Below are 18,219 nucleotides of genomic sequence, written 5' to 3'. Positions count from 1 at the left end.
TTCTATTAAAGCTCTGAACAAGCACGATGGTAAATCTAAATTTGATCTCAAAAAATCCTATTTATTCCTATTCCAGCTAAACTCCAGCCAGCATCAAATTTATCACACATGCATGTAATAAATATGATAAATACAGTGTTTGCTGAGGGTGGGTCTGCCTGGAGAACTGGCCTGATAACCAAAAGCTTTGCTAAATCCAGCAGATACATGACAGGACCAAAAAAATGTGATTTTTTTTTTTGAGCTAATACTAAATTACCTGGTGCAGGTGCAACAAATAACCTCTTCTGTTTGTTTATGAGGAAATGAACACTTCAGGAGGTTCAGATGAGCACTGCTTTATTATTTAATATTTGCTTTATCTATTCTAAAGATTTATTTTATTATATGGAAGAGCTCTGGGCCAAGTTGAAGCCCTTCCAGAAGATGCAGCTGCTGTAAAGTCATGAATCTGACCCAAATTAAGAGGATTTCTCCCATGGACTAAAATGTGCATTTGAAAAGGCCACATTGATGGGGAATTTTGCAAAGCAAACTCACCAAAGCCTCAGCTAAAAGCTGAGCCCTGTCCCAGATAACACTGGCTCAAAGGAGAAAAACTGTATTTCAAGCTCATTATTGTAAATTTAAGGAGTATTTTAAAACACCACAATTAGAACCATTTCAGTTGAAGGCTCAGCCCTCCCCATCTATTTTACTCAATAAGCAACTGGTGCTCCTACAGGAAAAACCTGTTTTTCAAACACTTGGGAATGTCATCCATAGTTTTGGGCTGAGGCAGGACAGAAACCTCCAGGAGTCAAACACCCCACGAGGGTTGGGCTTCATATTAAAGATCTTTCTCCACCTAAAGGATTCTGTGACCCCACAGAACTCCTGCTCCTTGTGCCAAAGCAGGGAGAGGGTCCAGAGAAGAGCAACGAGGCTGGAGAAGGGACTGGAGCACAAGTGCTGTGGGGAGAGGCTGAGGGAGCTGGGGGTGTTCAGCCTGGAGAAGAGGAGGCTCAGAGGTGACCTCAGCACTGTCTGGAACTGCCTGAAGGGAAGTTCTGGCCAGCTGGGGGTTGGTCTCTTCTCCCAGGCACTCAGCAACAGGACAAGGGGGCACGATGGGCTCAAGCTCTGCCAGGGGAAATTGAAGTTGGAGAGCAGGAAAAAATTCTTTGCAGAGAGAGTGCTCAGGGATTGGAATGGGCTGCCCAGAGAGGGGGTGGATTCCCCATCCCTGGAGGTTTTTCAGCTGAGCTTGGCCGTGATCTGGTAAAGGGACTGGAGTTGGCCCAAGGGTTGGACTTGATGATCTCGAAGGGCTTTTCCAACCCAACTGAAAAGAGAAGAGCAACGAGGCTGGAGAAGGGACTGGATGTGGCACTGAGTGTCCTCTTAAACACCTCCAGGGACAGAGAATCCAACATCTCTTGATCCAACCCCACTGGGATCACCAGAGTGCCCCGGACTGGTGATCCCAGTGGGGTTGGATCAAGGGTTGATGATCTCCGAAGTGTCTTCCAACCCAAGTGAGAAGAGAAGAGCAACGAGGCTGGAGAAGGGACTGGAGCACAAGTGCTGTGGGGAGAGGCTGAGGGAGCTGGGGGTGTTCAGCCTGGAGAAGAGGAGGCTCAGAGGTGACCTCAGCACTGTCTGGAACTCCCTGAAGGGAAGTTCTGGCCAGCTGGGGGTTGGTCTCTTCTCCCAGGCAACCAACAGTAGGACAAGAGGGGCTCAAGCTCTGCCAGAGGAGGTTTAGATTGGATATCAGAAAGAAATTCTTTGCAGAGAGAGTGCTCAGGCATTGGAATGGGCTGCCCAGAGAGGGGGTGGATTCTCCATTCCTGGAGGTTTTTAGGATGAGACTGGATGTGGCACTGAGTGAGAATCCACCATGTCTTGATCCAACCCTACTGTGATCACCAGCCCAGGGCACAGAGTGCCAGAGTGATCACAGGGGGGTTGGATCAAGGGGTGGACTTGATGATCTCAGAGGTCTCTTCCAACCCAACTGATTCTATGACTCCATGAATAAGGGCAGCAGGAATGTCACCCAGCAGTGGGATGGTGCCCCTTGGCCAAGGACAGCAGAGCAGTGACAACAACAGGACTCTTACCCAGGTTTAGACTGGAAGATGATCCATGTGAAGATAAGGAAGGTGGAGGAGTCTGAGAGTGGCCAGGTCCTTGGCTGGGCAGAGGCATTCCCACAGGGCCAGGAGAGGAGGAGAAGCCCAGGCCATTGTAAAAACTGTGTCCTATGGGTGTCAAGCTGCTGGATGTCCTCTTGTACAGGTCAGTGCTGCCGGTGAGGGAGTCCCGGCGGGAGCCGCTGCCCGTGGTGGAGTTGGCAACTGCAGAGAGGGAAAGAGCAGAAGTGTGTGATGCCAACAGGCTGCCAGAGCCACCCTGAACAGCTCCACTGCACCAGGCTGGGGCTGTCCTAAAGCTGCTGCAAGTCCCCATTAATTAAACCACATTGCTGATGCTCAAGTAGAAGTGCTTGGCTTAAAGAATTGGCTTAAATGCATCTTTGCCCTCAGAGCTTTTATCCTGACAGAACACATGGAAAAACAGGAATATCCAAGGTCAGAAGATAAAAATCTGCCTAAAGGAAGTGACCACCTTGGTTTGGGACACACTGAGCACTTTGCTTCAAGAGAAGGTTTGGATTCCTCCAGGTTTTTTTCCTTAAGAACATCACTTAGTTTAACACTTGGTATCAGATGGCCCTGCAAGCACTTCCTCATGTTTGTTCCTGGTCATTAAAACAAACCCAACATGAGATTTTCTCTCTGTGTTTACTTAAGAGCATGTTCAGCTTCGTGGACATTTACCTGAAATCCTTCATTAGATTAGAAAACAGCTCCTGTTTGCCCCGAGCTTTGTGGAGATGGAAATCAGAATCCAATTTAACACACAAGCCCAATGGTTTTTAAGGGCTGTCTTGATAGTCAAACACAAACTCTTTAAATGCACTGTCAACTTGAGGGGAAAAAAATCAATTTTGCATTAAAAGCTTGTTTAATAAATAGTGAAATTGTTAACTGCAATGAACTAATCATTTTTCATGACTGCACACAAGTTCCAGAAGCAGCAGGATCACAGTTTTATTCATTGATTGAGGGAACTTAAGTTTGTGAATCTTGGCATTGAGCAAACTACTAATGGAATTCAATTAATTAAATCAACTGAGGTGAAAGAAGCAAATGCTGTGTTTACCTGAAACCAAGATGGTTCAGATTCTCAGGCTGGGCTTAAGAAAAATATTTAGAGTAAGTTTTTATTTAAAACTGTTCTTCTGTGTAGTGACTGTGTGTCCCTGATGGAGCAGGTCCAAAGGCAGGGCTGAACTTGCCCTTCACACTGATGAAAGCAGCAAAGTTCAGGACATAATTAATGCCCTGAGACTAAGCAGTAATTAAAACAATTGTTCCACTTCAAAAAAACCAAACCCAAGATAAAAAACCAACCACCCAACCCACAGACATCTCTCTGGTTTGGTTGGAGTTTGAAAGAAATCTTGGTCTGCAACTGCCTAAAACCAACTCCAACCATGGACAGGACGTTTCTTGCTACCACATGAAGTGATTCTTTTGATGTAAGATGGAAACAATTCCCAGGATAAAGCATGGACACCACTCAGATAGCTGGTTTTAAATCCTGGAGAGTTCCCCAGCCTTTATTCTGAGGTAGGAGACAGCACAGGGGGGGATACACCCTGGAGCCAATTCCTGCTGTTCCACCATCCCCACCAAGCACACACTGGGAAAGGCAGGGAAAAAGCACTTAACACTCACTGATAATGTGTGTAATAAAACAAGCTGATTACTCTGCTGCTTCTAATTATCATCCACTCATAGAATTTTCACCAGAAAGTGCTGCAGATTTTAAAATCCCAAAGTAGTCCCAGAGGAAAACTTCCACTTAGCCTTGGAGGGATGAGGAGCACTGGGATGAGGAGGGCTCAGCTCAGGAGCTCAGAGCAGCCACTCCCAGCCCATCCCCTGCCCTCAGGGCTCTGTGCCCCTCTCCTTTCCCCCTGGAAGCAGCTGCAGCCCTTACCTGCTGTCCCAAATCCCCCCAGTGCAGAGCCCAGCGTGGCCCCCAGGGAGCTGCTGCTGCCGAAGCCCAGCGAGGTGTTGGCGGGCTGGGCAGAGCCCTGCGAGAAGAGGGAGCTGCTCTGGGAGTTGCTGCTGAGGGAGTTGTTGCCATAGAAGGAGCTGGAGGCCAGGTTGTTGGTGGGCTGCTGCTGGGGCTGGGGCTGGGGCTGCTGCGTGCCCAGGGGCCGGAATGGGCCGTTGGTGGTCCCTGCCAGCCCTCCCGCTGCTCCGTTGGCCGAGGCCGCCGCCGCCGCCACCGCTGGGGGGAGAGGAATGGGAGAAAAGGCTCAAAAAGGGCTCAAAACAGGCTGAAAAAATCCATTCTCATCACAGTTCTAGCAGTTCAAACTTAGCAGGCTCCTTTTAATTACTACAGGTTTTTACTTCCAGGATGAAGATCTCCCTTTGGCACCAAACTCGGCAGAAATTCTCTTTATTTCCTCTCTGAGCTCCCCAAGTGTCACCCAGAGCCCCCAAACACCAACAATGCCCAGCAATGCCCAGTAATGCCCAGCAATGCCCAGCAATGCCCAGTAATGCCCAGCAATGCCCAGTAATGCCCAGCAATGCCCAGGAATGCTCAGCAATGCCCAGCAATGCCCAGTAATGCCCAGCAATGCCCAGCAATGCCCAGCAATGCCCAGTAATGCTCAGCAATGCCCAGTAATGCCCAGCAATGCCCAGCAATGCCCAGCAATGCCCAGTAATGCCCAGCAATGCCCAGCAATGCCCAGCAATGCCCAGTAATGCCCAGCAATGCCCAGCACTGCCCAGTAATGCCCAGCAATGCCCAGCTGCTGTTCCTGCTGCTTGTGTTGCTTGAGCTCCACAAATCAAACACAAGTGGTCCCTCTCTCCAAAGATCCCAGATCAAACACAAGTGGTCCCTCTCTCCAAAGATCCCAGATCAAACACAAGTGGTCCCTCTCTCCAAAGATCCCAGATCCCAGTCCATGCAGCCCCACACCCCCAAGAGCCAATTAAGAAACACAAGCTTGGAAAGGAGGATTGAAACACAATGTGTGGTGCCAAAAACATCAAACCCAAAGACTTTTGTTTCCCAGCCAGTTCCAAAGTAAAAGTAAAATAAACAAGCGTTACAAGAAAACAATTAAAAGGCCCATTTCATAATCTGTTCTTAACATTGGCTTACACTTGGATTCTGGCTGAAAAAAATCCTTTGAAAGTCTTGAACTCCCAAGGAACCCTAAAAATTCCCAAAACAGCTCATGGCAAAGAGCAGACAAGGTGGAACATGTATCATAGAGTGGTTTGGGTTGGAAGGGACCTTAAAGATCATCCATTCCCACCCCTGCCATGGGCAGGGACACCTCCCACCAGCCCAGGGTGCTCCAAGCCCTGTCCAACCTGGCCTGGGACACTCCCAGGGATGGGGCAGCCACAGCTGCTCTGCCCAACCTGTGCCAGGGCCTGCCCACCCTCACAGCCAACAATTCCTTCTCAGTATCCCATCTATCCCTGCCCTGTGGCACTGGGAAGCCATTCCCTTGTCCTGTCCCTCCATCCCTTGTCCCCAGTCCCTCTCCAGCTCTCCTGGAGCCCCTTTAGGCACTGGAAGGGGCTCTCAGGTGTCCCTGGAGCTCTCTGGGAATCCCACACAGGCTAAAAGCTTTAGCAGGTGAGAAAGTAGCAGATTCCCTTAAATAACTACCATGAAACTCTGGAAAACAACTTGAGTTGCTGCTCCCCCTCCCTCTCTGGGGCTGCTGCAGAGGCTCAGCCCAAGTGAGCACATGGAATGTTCTCAACAACAATCCCTGTGATGGATCTCAGTGAGGGCAAGTGTGTCATCATCGCCAGCAGAGCCCCAGGGCTGGGCTTGGGGACCCCAAAGTGTCCCCTGGGGGGAGCAGCACTCACCTGCCTGGGCTATGGAGGGATGGAGTGACCTGACTGGCCATGGAGGGGAGGACTCACCTGCCTGGCCATGGAAGGATGAAGTGACCTGACTGGGCCATGCAGGGACTCACCTGCCTGGCCATGGAGGGAGGGACTCACCTGCCTGGCTATGCAGAGACTCACCTGCCTGGGCTATGGAGGGACTCACCTCCTGGCCATGGAGGGAGGGACTCACCTGCCTGGGGCATGGAGAGAGGGACTCACCTGCCTGGGCCATGCAGGGACTCACCTGCCTGGGCCATGCAGGGACTCACCTCCTGGCCATGGAGGGAGGGACTCACCTGCCTGGGCCATGGAGGGAGGGACTCACCTGTCTGGCCATGGAGGGAGGGACTCACCTGCCTGGCCATGGAGGGAGGGACTCACCTGCCTGGGCCATGGAGGGAGTGACTCACCTGCCTATCCATGGAGGGAGTGACTCACCTGCCTGTCCATGGAGGGAGGGACTCACCTGCCTGGCCATGGAGGGAGGGACTCACCTGCCTGGCCGTGCAGGACTCACCTGCCTGGCCATGGAGGGAGGGACTCACCTGCCTGGGCCATGGAGGGACTCACCTGCCTGGCCATGGAGGGAGGGACTCACCTGCCTGGCTATAGAGGGACTCACCTGCCTGGCCGTGCAGGACTCACCTGCCTGGCCATGGAGGGAGGGACTCACCTGCCTGTCTATGGAGGGAGGGACTCACCTGCCTGGCCGTGCAGGACTCACCTGCCTGTCCATGGAGGAAGGGACTCACCTGCCTGGCCGTGCAGGACTCACCTGCCTGGCCATGGAGGGAGGGACTCACCTGCCTGGCCGTGCAGGACTCACCTGCCTGGCCATGGAGGGAGGGACTCACCTGCCTGTGCCATGGAGGGAGGGACTCACCTGCCTGGCTGTGCAGGACTCACCTGCCTGTGCTGCAGAGGAGCTGATGATGACAGGAGCAGGTGCCACCAGGCGCACAGGGGCCCCCAGGCCGTTCCTGGCCCCCGCATTGACCACGAGAGCCCCAGTTTGGTCATAGTAAGCAGCAGGAGCCAGCACTGGGTAACCTGGAGGGGCAAAGCACAGGGCAAAGCAGGTGAGGGGACAGGCAGTGCACTCCTGGCAGGTCCATCATCTCCATAGGATGGTGCAATACTGGTTTTAAAGGAAAATCTGAATGGGGAAAGAAGACCCAACAACAGCTCTGCTCCCACCAAAGAGGAAAAATTTTGAATCCATATTGAAGCCTGTGACTTTAAAATAAATAAGACTTTCAGGTCTTTTCAGGACTTCTTTCCTCCCCAAACCTACTAGCATTGCCCTCAGTGTAAATTGAGTTATACAGGCCAAAAAACAGGGGTTAAAATACAAAAATCACTATTTCTTTTCTATTATAAGTACAGCTTGTGCTGGGACTTTTCGTATCTGTGAACACCCTGCACGTCCAAGTGCCCCACTGTGTGCTGGGGCTGTTCAGTGCACACACTTGGAACTTGAAGTTATGTGTTTTGGAAGGTGTGCATCATAAATCCTTCTTTAATTTATACAAGTAAACACTTTAAAATATGCTGGTGATAGACAGAGCAGCACACAGTCAGCAGCATGTAGTGATTGAGGCACCTTACTACAGAATTCTACTTAAATAGAGACATTAAACACAGAGATTCCCCAAGGTGGGGAGGGGGCCACAAAGTTCTCTGTGAGTATTTGCTTTGTAAACATACATAAACACACAAATATAAACACATACATATGTATATTTGCTTTTCTAATACAAACCAAATAACAGATTTAAGGAAGTTTGCAGCTTGCTGGAAACACCCACGTTACAGTTCACTTTGTAACTTAACACAGCAACATTCTTCTTAAACCATAAAAAAACCCATTAACCACCCTGTGACACTCCCAGCAAGGAGACCTGAAGTTCAAATAATCCTCCTGCCTCACATCTGACCAGCACATTATTCTAAAAGATGCTTAGGTTTGTCCCCTGCCATTACAATGATATTCTGTGTAACTGAATGTCAAAAGCAGCCTCACAATCAGAGTTCATCCAGCAGCTCCTCTCAAGAATTAGAAATGAGAATTAAACCCTTCTTCCTTTTATCCCTTCTCCTGTTTTTAAGCCACCAGGAGGGAGCAATCCCGGAGGGGAATCCCTGATTTGTTGAGTGAAGCACTGAGAGGGCAGGGATGGGGAGACAAGAGGAATGCACAGGACGGAGACACCTCCGAGGTTTAGGATGCTCAAAATGAGGGTGATTTTCCATAGGAGCCATCAATTCTTTGGAACACACAAGCAATGAATGCACCTGTACAGCAGATAATATTTGTCTTCACTTGTGACACAGGGACCTGCCCCCTGGAGTTGAGGTTTTGTGCTGCCCAAGTGGTTGGGGTCGCACCCAACCTTCTCCCACACCCACAGAGTCAACTCCAAACTGATGAACACAAACACTGCTGAACACCAGGCAAATGTGACATCCCATGGAGCCAAGAGATCCCATTCCTTGGCTGTTCCTGGCCCTGGAGAAGCTGCTCCTGCCCCAGCCATACCTGGCATTCCTGCTGCCAGCCCCTGGCCGAAGGCGAGGGCCGAGTTGACGGCGGCCGCGGCCACCAGTGGATCCGTCTGCTGGCCCTGCTGGTTCTGGTTGGGGGTCAGGGGCCTCTGGCTGGCTCCTCCACGGAGAACCTGCAGAGACAGAGGAACAGCCAGGAGGTCACTCTGGGGCCCAGGGGCAGGACACCATCCCCAGGCAGTCACAGGAGCAGCAGGAGCAACTGAGCTGAAGTTCTTGCCCCAGCAATGGGTGATGCCCTCTCCCCTTTATTCTTAATTGATATTTCTTGATATACAAGAAGTCCTTGGAGGGGTTGGAGCATATTCAGGGAAGGGAAGGCAGTTGGGAAGGGGCTGGAGCAGCTGAGGGAGCTGGGGGGGCTCACCCTGGAGAAAAGGAGGCTCAGGGGGGACCTTCTGGCTCTGCAATCCCTGCCAGGAGGGGGGAGCCGGGACAGGGGGTTGGGCTCTGCACCAGGGCACAGGGACAGGAGGAGAGGGAACAACCTCAGGCTGTGCCAGGGAAGGTTTAGATTGGTGATCAGGCATTGGAAGGAGCTGCCCAGGGAGGTGGTGGAGTCACCAACCCTTGAGGTGTTCAAAAAGACATGGACGTGGCACTCAGGGACATGGGTTGGTGGTGACCTGCCAGTGTTGGGTTAATGGTTTGACTCAATGATCTTCAGAGGGCATTTGCAACCTTTCTGACTCAATGATCCAGCCTTCAATACCCATCCTGGGTTACAAGTGTTTACAAGCCACCTGCCCCTCCCAGGTACCATTCAGTGTCTGCCACCAAAGCCCTGGGAAAAGCTCTCTGGAGCAGGAACCTTAAAAAGCCCAATTTCAGAGCTGGGGCTGATGAGATGAGGTGACCTGGGTTTTTCCAACCCAGCAGCCCCTGTAGAAAACAGTGACCTGGTGACACAGCACTTACTCCAGGGAAATAATAACCAAAGAGCCCACAGGGTGTTTTGTCTGGTGGTGTGAGCCTGTGCTGCTCTCAGAAGGGATGGTGGCAAAGTGACTTTGCTGTGATTGCTGTGACAGCCTCTCTTTGCCACAGCCCTGCACTCCAAGAGGTGCTGCAGGTCTGCCCCCACCAGCAAGGTCAGCTTGTTTAATGAGCCATCCCTGGGTCCTCAGCACGTCTGGCTGCAAGGAGTGACATCCTGTGTGTCACAGGATAAAGTTATTAACAGGGAAAAATGGGTTTGTGCACAGAGAGGCTGGGAGAGGATGCTGAACTTAAGTGATTTAGACGTGTCTTCCTGAGTGTGCTGTGGCTGTCACAGCCTGGAACTCCTGGGGAAGAGGAGACTGAGGGGAGACCTGACTGCAGGTACAACTTCTTGGGAGGGGCAGGGACTGAGCTCTGCCCTGTGGGACCAGGGACAGCACCCAGGGAATGGCTGGAGCTGTGCCAGGGCAGGGACAGCACCCAGGGAAGGGCTGGAGATGTGCCAGGGCAGGGACAGCACCCAGGGAATGGCTGGAGCTGTGCCAGGGCAGGCTCAGGTGGGATCTCAGGGAAAGGTCCTTCCCCCAGTGGGTGGGGGCACTTTGGGGGCACACAATGGAAGGAAGGGCTGAAGCCATTGGAGAGTGTCCAAAGGAGGGCACAGAGATGGTTCAGGGCCTGGAGGGGCAGCGTGTGAAGGCACTGAGGGCACTTGGGGTGTTCAGCTGGAGAAGAGGAGACTGAGGGGAGACCTCAGTGCAGTTCCAGCTTCCTGGGCAGGGGCAGAGGAGGGGCAGGCACTGAGCTCTGCTCTGTGGGGACCAGCGACAGCACCCAGGGAAGGGCTGGAGCTGTGCCAGGGCAGGGACAGCACCCAGGGAATGGCTGGAGCTGTGCCAGGGCAGGGACAGCACCCAGGGAATGGCTGGAGCTGTGCCAGGGCAGGGACAGCACCCAGGGAATGGCTGGAGCTGTGCCAGGGCAGGGGCAGGTGGGATCTCAGCAAAAGGTTCTTCCCCCAGAGGGTGGTGGGCACTGACCAGGCTCCCCAGGGCAGTGGGCACAGCCCCAAGGCTGCCAGAGCTGCAGGAGGGTTTGGATGATGCTCTGGGGCACAGGGGGTGACTCTTGGGGATGGGATGGTCCTTGTGGGTTCCTCCCAGCTCAGCACATTCTGGGATTCTGAGTCTCTCAGAGCGAGGGCACTGCGTGGAATTCCAAAGGTGCAGCTCCTGCACTGAAGTGCTCCTGGGTTTTATTAATACACTATTAAGGTGTCATAAGGGTCACAAATCAACTGTCCATAATCATTGCTCCAGGTTCCCAAAACCTGTGCCTCAGCACTTTTAATCCAAACAATTCCTGCTGCATCCTCTTATGGATGAAGGTTTGCATTACAAGCACCTCTCCTGATCCCTCTCCCCCCAGCTCTGTGCCTATAAAAGTAATGAAAAATACTATAAAGGCTACTGGCACTGATATTTTTTATTTTAACAGCCTGAGCCTTTGCAGAAGCTCTCTCAGCACATCTGAAAAGGCCTTACAACACCACCCAACACTGGGGTGTGTTGTACTTTTCAAAGCAGAAGCTCAAAAATTCAGCTGCCAGTTGCTCTTTATTTTGCCTTCTCAGGCACCCAAAGACCAGAGAGGAGAGCTCTGTGTCACTGTGAGAAAGGAGCCAACCCCCTTTTCAGCAGGGCAACAAACCCACCTGGTTCCCAAGGACATCCTGTGGGACAGATGCTGATAAATGTGTGTAAAGCTCCTGTCAGGTGAGGACCAGCTCTAAGCAAACACCAGACAAACCCCTGGGCTGTGCCTGGAGTTCTCCAGGTAACTGAAGCCCAGCTCTGGTTCCTCACACCTGTTCCAGGAGCCTTGCTGGGGTTGGAGGGCAGAAAAGCAGATCAGACCCAACTGTGTGTCCAAGGGGAACGAGATCCAAAGCAAGGATGGGGGGACACCTCTCATCCTTCCAGGGTTTAATGTAATTCCTCAGGTTCAGCACCACCAGTTTGGTCTGAAAACTGGATTTTTTTTTCAAATGTTGGTTTGAATAGCAAAGTATTGCCCAGAGCAGCTGTGGCTGCCCCATCCCTGGGAGTGTCCCAGGCCAGAATGGACAGGGCTTGGAGCACCCTGGGCTGGTGGGAGGTGTCCCTGCCCATGGCAGGGATGGCACTGGATGGGCTTTAATGTCCCTTCCAACCCAAACCATTCCATGACTCCAACAATCTGCACTTCCACACAACTTCCTCTCATCCTTCCAGGGTTTAATGTAATTCCTTGGGTTCAGCACCACCAGTTTGGTCTGAAAACTGCATTTTTTTTTCAAAATGTTGGTTTAAATAGCAAAGTATTGCCCAGAGCAGCTGTGGCTGCCCCATCCCTGGGAGTGTCCCAGGCCAGGTTGGACAGGGCTTGGAGCACCCTGGGCTGGTGGGAGGTGTCCCTGCCCATGGCAGGGGTGGGATGGGATGGGCTTTAATGTCCCTTCCAACCCAAACTATTCCATGACTCCAACAATCTGCATTCCCACACAACTTCCTAAAATGTCTAGGATGGCTTTTCCTTTTCCAGAAGGAAGAAAATTATTGTACCCTATTTATTCTTGTACTCTCAATTTCCACCTTCTGTTCCAGCAGCTTTGATTGACATTTGTGTCATCTGCATGTCCAGAAGTACAACTGGGATTCAATACCAGACCTTTACAAAGCTTATTTTACCTGAGGTTGGGAAAATCAGCCCAGTTAAATTACAGGTATGAGGGAGAATAAAAAAAGCCCTGAACAAGAAATGACAGAGTGATTCATCACAAAGATGCCCAACAATTATCAGCAGGAGGAAAAAATACAGGCTGGATAATCCTGTCCCTGCCAGGGGATTAAGGCAGAAGGTGGATCCTTTAGGAAGGATGTGAGGACACACCTCCCCTCACCAGCCCAGGGTCACCTCTGCATTGTGTTTTAAAAAGCAAACACCACTTAACTAGCAGGTACCTGTCCCAGCATTCAACTTGAACACATTTACAGAGGTAACAGCAGAACATAGAAAAAAACCTTCATTCAATTTATTAATTTCCTCCTTTTAGGTGTCGAATTCCTGTAATTTTTGGGCAGACTAAATCAAAACAGCTGCAGTTGGCCTTATCAAACACCATGTTTTCTTTTCATGCTCATTTTTTGTCTCCAAGTCCTCACCTGGACACCAAACCTATTCACTCTGCTGTTATTTTGACCACTTTAAGGCCAACCTTCATCAAAAAAGCATTTTATAGTGGAAGACAAGGACACACTTACTGACATTTAGTATTTGAGTGGAGTCACCACCTCTGGAAGTGTCCAAAAAATGACTGGACAAGAAACTTTGCAATATGGACATGGGGGTGTTCAGGCAAAGGTTGGACTTGATGATCATGGAAGTCTTTTCCAACCTTAATGACTGTGATTCTCTGACAATTACCATCATTACCACCACTGCCTTCCAACTGCAGTGATGGGCACAGACAGGCTGAGCTGATGGTTTCCCCTCACAGCAGCTGATGTTGCTGCACAGCTCAGGGTGTCACAACCTGAATTATTTGTGTTTCCCAAAGCTTTACCACCCAGTAACTCACCACCAATGTGCCTGTGCCACTCTCCATGGGCATGATGCACAAATCAAACAATAACATACAGGGATGATTCCTGTCCTCTTTTTAGGAGAGGCCAAAGGCTCTTTTTGTCACTTAGAACTGATGGTCAGGAGCAGGTTTTGGAAAAAATCAGGGCCCTTAACGGCTGGAGCTGTGCCAGGGCAGGGACAGCACCCAGGGAATGGCTGGAGCTGTGCCAGGGCAGGGACAGCACCCAGGGAATGGCTGGAGCTGTGCCAGGGCAGGGACAGCACCCAGGGAATGGCTGGAGCTGTGCCAGGGCAGGGACAGCACCCAGGGAATGGCTGGAGCTGTGCCAGGGCAGGGACAGCACCCAGGGAATGGCTGGAGCTGTGCCAGGGCAGGGACAGCACCCAGGGAATGGCTGGAGCTGTGCCAGGGCAGGGGCAGGTTGGATCTCAGCAAAAGGTCCTTCCCCCAGAGGGTGGTGGGCACTGACCAGGCTCCCCAGGGCAGTGGGCACAGCCCCAAGGCTGCCAGAGCTGCAGGAGGGTTTGGACAACCCTCTGAGGGGACAGGGTTTGTTAAATAACTTGTGCTTATTTTCTTCCTGCCCCTTCCCCAGCTGTGCTTTCCCCTCAGCTGCCTGTTGGTGCTTTGCTGAGTTGGTGGGACCTCCCTGTGCTTCTGCAGAGCAGGTTCTGATCCTCAGGGAAGCATTTCTGTAAATGGGGGAAACTTCACATAAGGGACTGAGCTCATCTCTGTGTGAGCAGGGACAGCACCCAGGGAATGGCTGGAGCTGTGCCAGGGCAGGGACAGCACCCAGGGAAGGGCTGGAGCTGTGCCAGGGCAGGGACAGCACCCAGGGAATGGCTGGAGCTGTGCCAGGGCAGGGGCAGCACCCAGGGAATGGCTGGAGCTGTGCCAGGGCAGGGGCAGGTTGGATCTCAGGGAAAGGTCCTTCCCCCAGAGGGTGGGGGCACTTTGGGGGCACACAATGGAAGGAAGGGCTGAAGCCATTGGAGAGTGTCCAAAGGAGGGCACAGAGATGGGGAAGGGCCTGGAGGGGCAGCGAGTGAGGGCACTGAGGGCACTTGGGATGTTCAGCTGGAGGAGACTGAGGGGAGACCTCAGTGCAGTTCCAGCTTCCTGGGGAGGGGCAGAAGAGGGGCAGGCACTGAGCTCTGCCCTGTGGGGACCAGGGACAGCACCCAGGGAATGGCTGGAGCTGTGCCAGGGCAGGGACAGCACCCAGGGAATGGCTGGAGCTGTGCCAGGGCAGGGACAGCACCCAGGGAATGGCTGGAGCTGTGCCAGGGCAGGGGCAGGTTGGATCTCAGCAAAAGGTTCTTCCCCCAGAGGGTGGTGGGCACTGACCAGGCTCCCCAGGGCAGTGGGCACGGCCCCAAGGCTGCCAGAGCTGCAGGAGGGCTTGGATGATGCTCTGGGGCACAGGGTGGGATTGTTGGGGTGTCTGTGCAGGGCTGATCCTGGTGGTCCCCCCAGCCCCTCTGGGCAGCCCCCCAGCCTTACCTGCTGCTGGCCCTGCTGGGTCTGCTGTGTGGTTTGCTGGTTGGCAGAGTTGGTGGCGGCGGCAGCGGCGGCCGCTTGTTGCTGGAAGAGGCTGGCAGGGTACACCCCCCAGGGTGTCACCCCGTAGTACTGGTGAGGGACAACAGCTGGCCCTGCAACAGCAAGGGACATGTGAGTGCTGGGGAGGGAGGGTGGCACGGCACAGCCACCAGGGTGGCACGGCACAGCCACCACCACACCTGCAGCAAACCCCATTGCTGCGTGAAACCCTCTGCCAGTGCCAAGGCATTTGGGCACTTCTGTTACACATTCTTTGAAAGCTTCCAGGTCAGACCTGGAATTTCATCTTTCCTGATTGCATGAAGTCAAATTGTGCCAGCAGTCAAATCCACGATGTTATTGTTGTGCCCTACTGTTATTGCTGTGCCCTAATTCTGTAGTGAAGGGATGAAATTTTATCTCTAAGCAAAAGAGAAAGGGCCTTGTTTAAGCACAGAGATAAACTTCTAATCTCAGCTGACATTCACAGCTCATCTACCATTTAACTCCTCAATAAATTAACAAAACCTCTCCACAGCTGGACAGCAGCAATTCTCAAGTATTTAATGTTATTTTTCCAGCCACTCAGCCCTACTTTGCATTTGCAAACCCCCAGAAAAGAGGCCGCACGATCCTGTCTCTTCTCACATTCCCTCCTCAAAGTTAAGAGGCTTAAAAAAATAATAATAATCTTGGAGAGCAGCAGGAAAAAAGCCTGACTTTTGAAGACACGTTGTGTTTTATCAGGTCTCAGGACACCACACACAGTTTGCAGAGAGCAGGATGGAGCCTCTATCCTTGAATAATCCTTAGTTGGCACAAGGCTGAGGAAGCAGCACCAGTGCTGGAGGGAGGAGTCCCTCCCTCCACATAACAGGGACGGGAATCCAATAATATGTTTTTAATATGAATGTTTGGTATCTTTTGGAAAGGTCAGCAGCAGAGTAGAAGTGTTTCCTTTCCTCTCCAAATACATCCCAACAGGCTCCATCCCCACAGCAGGAGGGACTTGGGGCACAGCAGGAAGGAGGTCACAGTCACATGTGACACTGAGCAGTAAATGAGTCTGTAATGAATCCTGGTCACATTTGGAGTAAAAACAGGGTTTTTTTTAAGTCAGCACTTGGGTTCTCAGCAAACATTGCAGTGTTGCTGTGAGTTGTGAGCAAGAGGAACACTGTGACACTCACACTGAGCACTGGCCCCAAGAGACTTACAGACTATTCCCCCAAAAATGGCCTTATAAGCTGAGGGAGGGAGGGGTTAGGTGGGATATCGGAGAGAAATTCCCCCCTGGGAGGGTGGGCAGGCCCTGGCACAGGTTGGGCAGAGCAGCTGTGTCTGCCCCATCCCCGGGAGTGTCCCAGGCCAGGTTGGACAGGGCTTGGAGCAGCCTGGGCTGGTGGGAGGTGTCCCTGCCCATGGCAGGGGGTGAGATCCTTAAGTTTCCTTCCATCTCAAACCATTCTGGAATCCTGTGATTCCATGGAGTTGGAGGATGTTCTAGGTTGGGTTTAGAACCAGAGACCTCAGAGCCCCTTCCAGGGCCTAAAGGGGCTCCAGGAGAGCTGGAGAGGGACTGGGGACAAGGGATGGAGGGACAGGACAAGGGAAATGGCTTCCCACTGCCAGAGGGCAGGGCTAGATGGGATAGTGGGCAGGAATTCCTCCCTGGGAGGGTGGGCAGGCCCTGGCACAGGCTGGGCAGAGAAGCTGTGGCTGCCCCAGCCCTGGGAGTGTCCAAGGCCAGGTTGGACAGGGCTTGGAGCACCCTGGGCTGGTGGGAGGTGTCCCTGCCCATGGCAGGGGGTGGGATGGGATGGGATGGGCTTTGAGCTTCCTTACAACCCAAAGCAGTCTGGGATTCTACAGAAAAGGAGGGTTGTCAGTAAAAAGGGAGATGCAAAAAGACACTGCTGAGTGTAAACTTGGGTGTGATAAAGGGGATAAATCCTGGAAGTACCTTTCTCTTTAGTTTTTGGGTTTTGTTTGAGGGTTTTTTTGGGTTTTTTTCTACAGTAACATGTGTTTGGCTCCAATGCACTCCCACAGAATGCCAAAGCCACTGGCTGTGGAAGGGCCTGGATCTCAGCCTGGAGGAGCTCCCACACTCCATTCAGCCTCACTGGAGGATTTTCATTCCCTATTTCACGTCAGATATCAAACTCACATTTCAGATATGTAATAGTCACCCTCCTTGTTTTAACCACCACTGTGCTTTGCCCACATTCAGGATTCAGGTGCCCAGCTCTGTGCCCAGCAGGGAGATGTTCCAAGCACCCTGTTCTATCATGCCAGGCCCTGCAGAACCCCTGGGTTTGTCTCTCTCACTAAATCTCTGCCCCAAAGCCCCTCCCTGCTGCATTTTCTGTGTCAGGCAGAGAAGGTGACCTGTCTCTCCTACTCCAAACTGTCCTTGGAGCAGCAACCACTCCTTTCTTACCTTCCAACCTGCAAATCCATGAGCAGTGGGAACTAAAAATGAAAAAAAAAGCTGCAGCAAACGAGTCAGTGCCTGCTGGTGGTGCCTGTTGGACCTCAGCAGTCACACACACCCAACCAGAGGGTGGCCACAACCTGTTCATAGCCAGGGAATGCAGATCACACCCCCACAACTGCCGGGCTGCTCCTGCACCCAGCAGGGAAAGAGCTGCAACTGCTTTATGCAGGTAATTACCCTGCACTTGCCCTCAGGCTCCTGCCAAGTTGCTGCAGTACCTTTGATCTGGGCAACATCTGCGATATTTTAGTCTCAGTTCTAATTATCAAACAGGCACAGCCCAGATGGGTTTTTCTCCTAGTTAGAGGTTGCTCATCCGAGCTGCAGAAGCCCTGGGTGTTTAAGAGGAGAGGAGACAGGCAGGCTTTGAAGTCTGCAGGCAGCTGGGCTTAAAAGGGCTGCAAGTCTGGCTCAGCCGCTTTGAGCACACGGTGAGAGGCTCATTATTGAACAGCGTTCTCAGAGAGGGCAAGGGTGTCATCATTGCCAGACTCCAGAGGCAGCCTGAGCTGCTGCACCTGCCTCAGCACTCAGCAAAGCTCTGCAATCCTGAGAAAATCCACGCCATTGGAAAGCAAATATTGCCACTGCCAGGATCCCACGTGGGCCACACCCCCCCAGATCCTCCTTTCAAGGAACATCAGCAAATGCAGCTGGAAGTGTGTTCATAGCACAGGTTGTGCTTTCAGGCTCAGCCTCCACTCTGGAATGTCTCTGAGTGAAAGCTGTACCTGCTCCCTGCAGGATGAGGAATTGTGGCACCAGGTTCAACAGCCACAAGGAACTCAAACACAGGGATTACTGTGAGGGGATCCCTGGAATTCCAGTATGGCCATCCCAAGGATTCCTGGTGGGGTTTCAGGGAGGAGGATGAGGGACAGCTGAGCAATATGGCCATCACAAGGATTCCTGGTGGGGTTTCAGGGAGGAGGATGAGGGACAGCTGAGCAATATGGCCATCACAAGGATTCCTGGTGGGTTTCAGGGATGAGGATGAGGGACAGCTGAGCAATATGGCCATCACAAGGATTCCTGGTGGGGTT

At 52.3% G+C, this 18,219-nt stretch overlaps 1 protein-coding gene and 1 non-coding gene across 8 annotated transcripts in view; both read right to left on the bottom strand.

Annotated features, from left to right (window-relative positions):
• Positions 1–18,219, bottom strand: part of PUM1 (pumilio RNA binding family member 1) — a 115,157-nt gene that overhangs the window by 32,360 nt on the left and 64,578 nt on the right. For all 7 annotated transcript variants that reach the window (XM_071577009.1, XM_071577011.1, XM_071577012.1 and 4 more), the window contains exons 10-14: positions 14,638–14,789; positions 8,536–8,674; positions 6,903–7,046; positions 4,054–4,350; positions 2,106–2,342 (exon numbers count right to left, since the gene is read on the bottom strand). In XM_071577009.1, coding sequence (XP_071433110.1) covers positions 2,106–2,342; positions 4,054–4,350; positions 6,903–7,046; positions 8,536–8,674; positions 14,638–14,789 — 969 coding nt within the window. The remainder of the gene's footprint in view (positions 1–2,105; positions 2,343–4,053; positions 4,351–6,902; positions 7,047–8,535; positions 8,675–14,637; positions 14,790–18,219) is intronic.
• On the bottom strand, positions 17,582–17,667 carry LOC139682550 (small nucleolar RNA SNORD103/SNORD85). Its single transcript, XR_011699650.1, has one exon. It is a non-coding gene; the product is annotated as a small nucleolar RNA SNORD103/SNORD85 (small nucleolar RNA).

The sequence above is a fragment of the Pithys albifrons genome, chromosome 24 (assembly GCF_047495875.1).
Source record: "Pithys albifrons albifrons isolate INPA30051 chromosome 24, PitAlb_v1, whole genome shotgun sequence".
NCBI classification, from domain to species: domain Eukaryota; kingdom Metazoa; phylum Chordata; class Aves; order Passeriformes; family Thamnophilidae; genus Pithys; species Pithys albifrons.
Note: the sequence above shows the minus strand (reverse complement) of the source record. Positions and strands in the feature narration are given on the sequence as shown.